At 40.4% G+C, this 10,517-nt stretch overlaps 1 protein-coding gene across 1 annotated transcript; it reads right to left on the reverse strand.

Moving 5' to 3' along the window:
* Nucleotides 1-7,887: 7,887 nt before the first annotated feature.
* Nucleotides 7,888-8,673, reverse strand: LOC112809162 (olfactory receptor 10A7-like). Its single transcript, XM_025852538.1, has one exon. It carries the CDS (start codon nucleotides 8,671-8,673, stop codon nucleotides 7,888-7,890), a length of 786 nt encoding a protein of 261 aa, XP_025708323.1.
* Nucleotides 8,674-10,517: the final 1,844 nt, after the last annotated feature.

Consider the following 10,517-nt stretch of genomic DNA (forward strand, 5'->3'; position numbering starts at 1 on the left):
AAAGAAAGAAAGAAAGAAAGAAAGAAAGAAAGAAAGAAAGAAAGAAAAAGAAAGAAAGAAAAAATTTCTTTCACAGAGTAATTTCAGAAACACATTCTATTCCCATTCATGCTACAAGAGAAGGCTGTGACTCAGGCTTGTGGGACATATTTCTGTCTTCCTGAGATATGACCACCACCAGTTATTCTTGACCTAAAGACACTCTGGACCTTTAACTTCCCCTGCTAACATGGCTTTGGTTCTCTCTTTTTTTCAGCTGCCACTTCGACTACCCAAGGACTGAGAGCTTCCATGAATTCTCTATGTTTCTATGTACCAGGCTGACTTTATGCAAATGAACTTTCTTGTCAATGGATTGATTGAGGTATTTTTCTTTGCTATTGTTCCTTCCAAATATGTACAGTGAATTGTATTAGAGACTAGATCGCTTAATGGGATCCATATTAATAGAAAAGTATAGTCAAGTTTCACATGTAAATGAAACTTGCGTTAATTACCCTTATGATTCTGTTTAAGGTATTAATTTGCCAAACACATTCTTTCTTTTTGTAAGGTTTACGTTATGTGTATTAACCCTAACTATGATGATATATCACTTATCTGAAAGTTCCCTTCCTGGAAACCATAATTGTCTAGTACTCTCAGAGCTAAAAAACTAAGACTTAACCTTTAAAAATCTTAGAGCAGGCAGAAGAGATGATATAAAATCTATACACCAAAACTCATGCAGAGTACTTATAGAAAAACTCCTAAGGCTCTCAATCTTACTTTATACACAATTGTAACTCGGCTTAGTTTCTGAGTTCAGAATAGAATAGAAAATGTCAAAGGGCTACTGGAGGCATAAACAACATTATCAGCAAGCAAAGACTTTGGAAAGAAGACAGGATAGTTCTAAAAAAAATGGACAGCCTGGGGCCATTTATTGGATGATTAAACAGTCTGATCCACCTCAACATAACTCCTAAGGACACCCCTTACATCCCAGCCCAACTCAATGATTAGTGTCTGTAAAGATGGCTGGAATCAACCTGAAAAGGGCAAATTATGTCAGGTTCACTTGGCATGAAAAGACAGAGACCTATCTATTTGAAACAATTACAAAGAAAAGGACTTGGATACTGCAAGGACGCCTCTATTATTTGGACATGCACTTGCAAACATTTCCTTCCTGGCCAATGCCAAACAGATCAGATGTTAAGGTATCTGCCAACCAAGGCATGTCACACTAGGTTCTGCCAGGCTGGTTTCAATAAACAGATAGGGTTTGTGGTAAGCACATTGTTTGTATGTAAGTGAAACAGATGCTGGTGAAACAGTCTGAAACAGTCTCTCTCCCCTCCCTGAAGTGAAACACTTGTGATTACCACCAGCCTAGAAGGTGTCGGAGTTATTTACAACTTTGAGCTAATGAGGTGGCTGTTTTGCTGCAGGTATGTGGGGGGTGAGGGGCGGGGAGGATGGGGTTGTTCTCCAGGAAGGAGCCCTGAAGCCCCAGAGAGTTTATTAACACTGCCCTTTAGACAAAAACGATGGCTTGGGGCTGACCATTTTGCCACACCACATTCCAGAAGAAATGTGCCTTAGCAAAAAAGGAAGATATTGATAAGGAAAAGTTATTTTTCCAGGTTTCTAATGAAGTCAGGGAAATTTCTCTCACCTTGTTACCAATAATGAACATGTGAGGGTGGGGGCAGGGGGGAAATGCAAAATAATGGCCTCCCAAGAAGCTGTTTTGCACTTGCTTTTAATAACTCCCCCTGAGCCTATCTCTTTATAGTTAAAATGCCTTCTTCAACTAAGTCGGGTGCCACCAATTAAAACTACCAACTCCACAGTGAATGAGATTCTACCTTCTTAATCCCAACTGTTAGTGTGCAAAAAAGGAATGAAAATGACGAAAGAAGCAAGCTATTGGCTGTAAGAAAAGGAGCCACTTACAAACCTTGCTGCAAGGAGGGAATAGGTTGCTTGTAAGTAACTGTACTGTGTCTGTATCTGTAATACGGCTTATGTGTGCATCTTATATAGACATATGAAATATGGTGTGTGTATATATTCATACCTATATATATATATATATAGTATCTGTGTAAATAGGATACTTAATACTGGGACTGTTTAGTGGAGGGATAGAGTCCAGTACACTTCAGCATAGTTCCTAAAAACACCCTGTCTCAGTCAGCCCCCAATAATGAGTGTCCATAAAGATGGCTTGGAATCATCCAGAAAAAGTTACATTGTCTCAGATTCAGATGGTATAAGAAGACAGAAAACTATCTGTTTGAAATGATTACAATGAAAAAGACTTTGTTCCCTTCAAAGGATACTTCTATTATTTGGGATATGCACTTGTAAAGAGCACCTCTTTCCCTGCTGATTGCAAACACATCAGGTGTTATAATATCTGTCAACGAAAGCATGTCACACTAGGTTCTGCCAGTGTGGGCATGGGTCTGTGTCCCCCGTATTTTGTGTCTGTGGGATGTGTGTGTGTGTGTGTGTGTGTGTGTGTGTGTGTGTGTGCTGGCTCAAGTTGGGTGTGTTTGTGCATGTAGGAATGGGTGGGTATGAGGGGATGTACTTTTTTTTTGAGGGGATGTACTTTTTAAATTAGTTCGATCTAGTACACATGGTTTCTGCTCAGCATCTTGCCTTGACTATCATTCTTTCTAATTTCCTGTTCTGGTGCCCTAGTTTGCCTTTTTCAATGGGGATCCCATGGGTCACGTTTGGCCCAGTTGGAGATTGCTCAGATTATCTGACCCTGCCCACCTGTTGAGCCAGCAACCCCATTGCCACATCCTGTGGCCTCAACTGCATCCTCTTGCCAAAGCTGCCACCTGTTCTTTGGTCCATTCTGGCCAGAGCTACTTCCTTAAAACTGACCTAATGACCCTGCTTAGACCAAGTTAAGCACTAGTCCTGGCAGAACCAGGGGCAGAAGCAAGGTGACAAGATTGGACTGCAGGATTTTGCACAACGTAAACCAGGCTCCTTTGGGGACAGTGAGAACCTGAAGGCATGAGAGGCTGCCCGATGTGGGGACTGACAATTTTGGGTGGGAGGAAGCGTACTGGGAGCTCCCAGAGTCCTTGATCAAAGAGAAAACCAAGTAGAGAAATGAAATGAGAGCCAAGGGTGGAGGGTGCTGGGTCATCAGTGACAGGAAGGAAGAAGAGAGAAGAGGAAAAGCGAAATATGGAGTGTGCTGAATATCACTCCAAAGAGAACCAGGGAGTCCCAATACTTCCCCAGGAACACACCAGACAGCCATTTCTTGAGAGACTACTATATGCCAAGCACTTGCCAGGCACTGGGCATATATCTCAGTAAACAGGACATAGCTTCTTCTCTCAAGGAGCTCACTGCATGTTTGAGGAGATAAGAAGGAAGTTCTTTTTCATATTTGTGTGTGAAAAGTTCCATAGTAGATGTAAGAGAAGGCTTCCTGGGGAAAAAAAAAAAAAAAGGATTTAGGCAGGTGAATAGTGAGGAGGGGAATGAATATTTAAAGGCCAGTCACTTGGCTTCAGGATAAAATCCAAATTCTGTGTCCTGGAATAGAGGTCCTTCATGAACTGGCTCCAGCTTCTCGGGTCTCAGTTGTCCCCACCTTGCCCACACAGTCCACATGCAGCCACACTGGATTACTTGCAATAGTTTGGACACGTATAAATGTCCAAAAAAATCTCTTTCACTTCCAAACCACTGCAGGTGATGGTCACTTTACATAAAATGGTCTCTCCAGGCCCCATCCATGCAATCCTGCTTATTTATCTTGTCTTGGCTCAAATAACACCTCCACTGGGAAGTCTTCCCTTAACCTGACCAAACCCCCTCCCTCAGACTGGTTTGGATGCCTGTATGAGTTTGCTAGGCCTGCCATAATAAAGTACCACAAACCGAGTAATCTAAACAACAAAAGTTTACTTCCTCACAGTTCTGGAGGCCAGAAGTCCAGGATCGAGTCAGCATTGATTTCTTCTGAGGGCAATGAGGAAGAATCTGTCCCATGTCTCTCTCCTAGCTTCTGGTGGTTTGCTGGCAATCTTTGGTGTGTCTTGGCTTGCAGACATAGCATTCCAATCTCTGCCTCCATCTTCACATGGAATTCTTCCTGCGTGTGTCTTTGTGTCTAAATTTCCCCTTTTTATAAGGACACCAGTCGTATTAAATTGGTACCTACCTTAATGACCTCATTTTAACTTGGGTACCTTTATTAAGACCCTATCCAAATAAGGTCACATGCTGAGGTACTGGGTATTAGGACTCCAAAATACATCTTTCTTTGGGGGACAAAATTCAACCCATAACAATGACTCTCCCCAGTACTGACATAGGATCCTGTAATTGTCAGAGCATTAATCAACCTGATTATAATTGTCTGTTTACTTGTATGTCTTTTTCACCAAACTGTGAGCTCCATGAAGGCAGAGATGATGCTTTCTTCATTGTCATAACCCTAGTACTTGAAACAAAATCAAGCACACAGTAGGTATTCCATACGTATTTGTCACAGTATAAGTGTCATTCCTTTGATCAGGGGCTACTCCCTTCTCATGTGCTCTGGACCTTGGGCCTTCCAACCTTTGCAGGGGCCATAAAATGCTGTATCCCCATGGTCTCCTGCATCTTCAATTTCTCCATTTCTAATCAATTCTTCTTCCTAATGGTATTCAAACATTTTCTATTCTTTCACATTGTAAGAATAAACATCTTCCCTTAAGCTTTCTGTTCCAGCCCTTACCAAATCTATTTCTTTTCAGAGCCAGTCTTCTCCAAAGAACTATCTACACATAGTGTTATCTACACTTTTTATTCACTCCTGTTTCTCACTCCAGTGTGGCTTCTGCACCCATTGCTCTACCAAAAGTTCTGTAAGTGAGTCATCAGTATACTCCATGTTATCAGATACAATGGACTCTTTTCTGTCCTCAGCTTGCTCCTCCTCTCAGCAGCCTTTAGTATAGTTTACCAGCCTTTCCTCCCTAAACAATTCTTTTCTCAAAAAAAGAATTTCTATATATGATGATTAACATAACAATAAAAAATTAAAAAAAAGAATTTCTCTTCCTTCTACTTGCATGTGTGGATTTTCTCTTATCTATCCCTCCTCAGTCTTTTTTACGGGTTGTTCTTCCTCTATGTGACCTCTAAATGGTGGAATTCCCAGGGCTCCATTCTGAGTTCTCTTCTTCTAAACTGCTTCTCTACATGATTTCACCCATTTCCAGGCTTTTAAATGCCATCTATAATGCCAGCTTTGGCAAGAGGATGCAGTTGAGGCTACAAATGCTGATGGCTTCTAAATTCGTATTTCTAGCCCAGATATCTCTTCTGAGTTTCAGACCAGTATACTGGTTATATTTATCAGTTATCACTGCAGGACCTTGCTGTGGGCTAATCTCTCTTTTGAAATCCTTCCCTCCCCTACCCCACCTTATAACCTATCTTTGCCTGGTTTATTCCTACTCATCTTTCTGGTCTCTGTTCAAATGCCATATCTTCAGAGAAGTCTTTTATGATACTTCCAACCCAATCCAAATTAGTTATCCTTGTTGTATGCCTTCCCAGCAGACTGGTTTTCCTTCACAGCATTTGTCATAGCATCAAATTATGGAGGAATCATCAGTATATAGGTGGTACTTGAGGTGAAGGAAATAATAATCTACTAGGGAAGGAAGACATATAACCATTCAGCTAGTCACTCAGCAAGTATTCCTTGGGTGTCTCCTATGCCAAGCGTTCTTCTAGGCACTGAAGATGCAGTGGCAAACCACCAGATAATGTGATTACTGCTAAAACATAAGTCCACAGTGAGTCCATGGAGATTCAGGAGAGTATCCCTTCATTCAATGTGTTGGATGGAAGAAAATGATCAGGTAAGTCTTTCTAGTGAGGATAATAATGCATGCGAAATATGAAGGGGCATTAGCTAGGTGAGAAACAAATATGGGCAGGATCTTCCAGGCAAAGGGCATGAGTAATGATGCAGAGGTGTGATATGGTAAACTGAGATGGAGCCTGGTGGGAGATGAGAGTGGGGAGGGAGGCAGAAGCAGGGTCATGGAAGACCTTGATTTCCATGCTGACAAGCTCAGATTTTATCCTTTGAAGATAGGTCTGCTGCATGTAGTGCACTATGCTGGGTACTTGAGTGTACGGCTAGAAAGGACTTTCTGTCTCTGTCCTTGAAGGATTTATAATCTCACTAGAAAGATAGGGTATATACATAAAACATAAAGAGCAGTGAATGCTACTTGTCAAATGAAAAATAAACAATTTCTCAGGGGAAAAAATGACATGAACAGGTCAGGGAGAGAGAAGGTAGGACTTGAGTTGGTTCTTAAAGGAAAAAATGGGGCAAATTTAGCAAACTAAGCAAGTGACATTCTGAGCATTTGTGTTTGTTCATATGTCCTACTAAATGCTTTGTTAGGTCTTTACATTAGGTTATTTCATATTAATTATATAATTACTTTTAAAATTAAGGGAAATAAGAATATTGGGATTTTATATGCAGAGATTCTCTTTATAGACAGTGCTTTCAAGGATTATGTAGTCTATAATGTAAAAAAACATAAATTCTGAGCGATTTGAACACCAAGGTCACCAAGGCTATAATATCTTTGAGGTCAGAAGCTGTATCTATATTGTTCACTATTCTATTCCTAGCACTACCACAATCAATGCCTGGATAATATTAGGCTCTCAGTAAATATTTTTTCAATAAATATGTTTCATTCAATAAATATTCAATAAATACTTTTTATTCAATAAGCAAATACATGTATTCTCTCCCTTATCACAGCAGAATCTTTTTGCTTTCCCTCTCTCTTGAAGTGTAGCTTGAATATACCGGTTGATAATGTTAAGTAGCTGGCAACGGATACAAAAATAAGAAACAAAAGCACAAGTGAGGCCAGCAAGGCAAACTCAGGTACACAACAGAAGGAAGATCTGGGAGGGGAGCAGAAAGAACAGAACAAAAACACAGTGGGTAGCTGTAAATTCTAGAGAAAAATCAACTTTAAAAAGAATGGCTTGAGGCAATCCACATGTCTAACAAATCGTGTTTAATGCACATTTCTCTAAAACTAGTCTTCTAGGGGGTTTCTACATATTTTATTAGATTCCACCTTTATCTTTTTTAATCTTATGGGGATAGCACAGTTATCACTCCTTCTCTTCCAATCCCAAATCTCCCAGTCTCGTTTATAAAACACACACACACACACACACACACACACACACACACACACACACACAGGAAATTGAAGACAACTAAAGCACACTTGCCAATACCTACTTTCAGGATTGAGCTTTTTGGGGTGATTATATGCAGCAACTATTTATTTTTTATACCAGAATAGTTCCACTCCTAGGAGGTTCTCCTCCCCTCTCACAGTACAAATATGCTCAAGGAAAACTAGATAATTTCAAGGACACCAAGACAAATCTACTAACTCTTCCCCCAAATCAGCTAAATAGATGACTTAAAGGAAAAAATGGGGCAAATTTAGCTAACTAAGCAAGGGACATTCTGAGCTTTGTGTTTGTTCATATGTCCTACTAAATGCTTTGTTAGGTCTTTACATTAGGTTATTTCATATTAATTATATAATTACTTTTAAAATTAAGGGAAATAAGAATATTGGGATTTTATATGCAGAGATTCTCTTTATAGACAGTGCTTTCAAGAATTATTTAGTCTATAATGTAAAAAAAAAACAAATTCTGAGTGATATTTTACCTTATAAATATTATAATCTATCCTATGCTTTCCTAATCAGGCTAAGAGTTCCCTGAGGATGATGACAGACAGTGCCTTAACCTTCAGACTGCATCATTTTTGTCGATTGAATGGAACTCATCATTGTAGGATCAAATCCTCGGCTTCCTCAGGGCCTCCTTGACATCTTTGTTTTTGAGGCTATAGATAAGGGGGTTACACATGGGAGTGACAACAGTATAGAGCAAGGAGAAGGTTTTGTTGAGAACTGGCACCTGACCAGCCAAGGGCACAGCATATACCAGGATCAAGGTCCCATAAAACAAGGTCACAATCACTAGATGAGAAGAACATGTAGAGAATGCCTTCTGCCTACCAGTCATGGAAGGCATATGCAAGACCATGGAAAGAATCTTCCAGTAGGAGGTTAGGGTTAGTCCAAAGGGGGCCAAAGTCACCAGCACTGTTAGACTCATGCAGACTAGGTTGACCAGTCGGGGATCTGAGCAGGAGAGCTTCTGCAGAGGTTTCAAGTCACAGAAGAAATGGTCAATCTCATTGCCACCACAGAAGGTCAAACTGGTTACCATAGCAGCCTGGAATGCAGCTGCCACTGTGAAGCCACTAAACCAAGAACCAATTACTAGCCACACACATATGGTCCCATGCATCAGTGCTGGATAGTGCAAGGGCTGGCAGACAACCAGGTAGCGGTCATATGACATCACTGCCAGAAGATAGCATTCAGTGCTGCCCAGAGCCCCAAAGTAGAGCTGCATAACACAACCTGCCATGGATATCACTCTGTTCTTTCTCAACAAGTCCACCAGCATCCTGGGCACAATGTTGGATGTATAACAGACCTCCAGGCATGAGAGGTTCGCCAGAAAGAAGTACATTGGTGTCTGGAGTCTCCAATGAGTGCTCACCAGGGCCATGAGAAGAGGATTCCCAGATATGGTGGCTAGGTAGACAATGCCAAACACCAGGAAGAGCAAGAGACCCAATTCCTTGAGGTCTCAAACCCTAGTATGATGAACTCAGTCACCGTCATAGTGGTATTTCCTGGCCCCACAGAAGTCAGAAGTTTCTGGGGAAGTGTCAGTTTCTCCAGCCTGTTATATCAGATCCATCAGCCACTAAGATTTCCTACATAGTCCAATGATTTCCGCACTGATGAGGGCATTTCTTGGGGATTGGTTCTCATGGTAGCCAGTTAAATTTGCCCTCAGAAAAGCTGTTTTATTGAAATCAGTTGAACCTGTCATTTAGTCAGGGGTGAAATAGAATGAGGAGACTAAATGGTAGAAGGAATGGCTCAGTGAAAATTTATACCCATCCTTTAGGGAATAATCCAGAACACAACCATACTGGTAGCAGGTCAAGACCCCCAAATTCACATTTTTTTTAAAATTTTTTTTATTGTCCAAATTCACATTTAAAGGAGGCGTGTAAAGCCCATGCTTGGCATCCTTGGTGCCATTTTGGACAGAAGAAATTCCCAAGGGAAATCCTTACTAAATGTTGACAATTCAAAGAAATGACAAGCCAGATAGCAAATCATATTTATGACCTTCTTCACCAGAGCATGAAAATGGGAGCTGAAATGCCAGGACTGAGGCAAAGAACCATTCCATTGATGGTACAGGGCCATCCATGCTTGTTTGGTAGTGACATCCATGAAATTGCAGAATGGTAGTTTCTGGAGAAAGCAGATTCTGGAAAAACAGGCTTACATTCTAAAACAGAATAAAGATTTCTTACTTTTTTATCTTGCCACATAAAAGACCAGATTTTAGGCTACTGGGAAGAAAGCCCAGTAACTGCCATCTGAAACTGTGGGTTAGACTCATGTGCACACATCTGAATGCACACACACACACACACACACATCCATCTGGAGCTACACAGTCAGGTATAGATAGTCACACATGCTATCATCTTTTCCATCACTTTTAAAATTTGGTTTTCCCAGAGCAGTCTTCTAGAAGTGAAATATTTTCTCCATGGGTCTTTGCCTACAATTCAGATATGCTGGCATTAGGCAGGTAGCAGTGGCCACGGGTTAGATCACAAGGCCCAAATAACCAGGCTTTCCATATACATCATGGGCAGTGGAAGATAAATTAGCATGTTTTTCTCATTCAGTTGTTTCATTGGTCTGTTTTGTTAGGCAGTGTAGTATAATGATTAAACATGGGAATGCCAGTGCCAGACTGCCTAGGATCATCTCCCAGCCTCTCCATTTACTGGCTGTGTGACCTTGGGCAAGTTACTTAGGTTCCCTGGGCCTAAGTTTCTCATCCAAAAAAACGAGGTTAATAGTAACTCTTCACAGTATTGTTTTGAAAAGTAAATACATGTAATTAAAACAGTCCCTGACACATAGTAAGCACTAAATAAACATTAAAATTTTTTCTTTACAAAATAAAATTCTTTGTGAAAACAGCCCCACAGAAGCATTAACCAACATTACTAATCACTATACTTAAATAAGATAAAGCAATAGACATGCATGGGAGGAAATTGTACAGCTCTCATTACTTCTTAACTGCTACCTATCACCACTTAATTTAACTTAAAAATAATTGACAATAACTCTCATATCTATTTATAGAGTTATGTAAGGATTAGATGAGATTATGAATATAAAGTCCCTGCCACATAGAAAATGGTCACTAAATCATGGCTAATAATAGTACGAATAACAATTTACCTGAAGCCATCAAGCATGAGCTGACATTCATGGTTCCATGTGCCTCCAACATTTATGGTCTTTCCA

The sequence above is a fragment of the Callorhinus ursinus genome, unplaced genomic scaffold (assembly GCF_003265705.2).
Source record: "Callorhinus ursinus isolate GAN/ISIS: 27379988/994484 unplaced genomic scaffold, GSC_fseal_2.0 scaffold33, whole genome shotgun sequence".
Classification (NCBI taxonomy): Eukaryota; Metazoa; Chordata; class Mammalia; order Carnivora; family Otariidae; genus Callorhinus; species Callorhinus ursinus.

What these genes read in the sequence shown, in the direction of transcription:
- LOC112809162 (XM_025852538.1), bottom strand. Translation starts at nt 8,673, where the DNA reads ATGGCCCTGGTGAGCACTCATTGGAGACTCCAGACACCAATGTACTTC.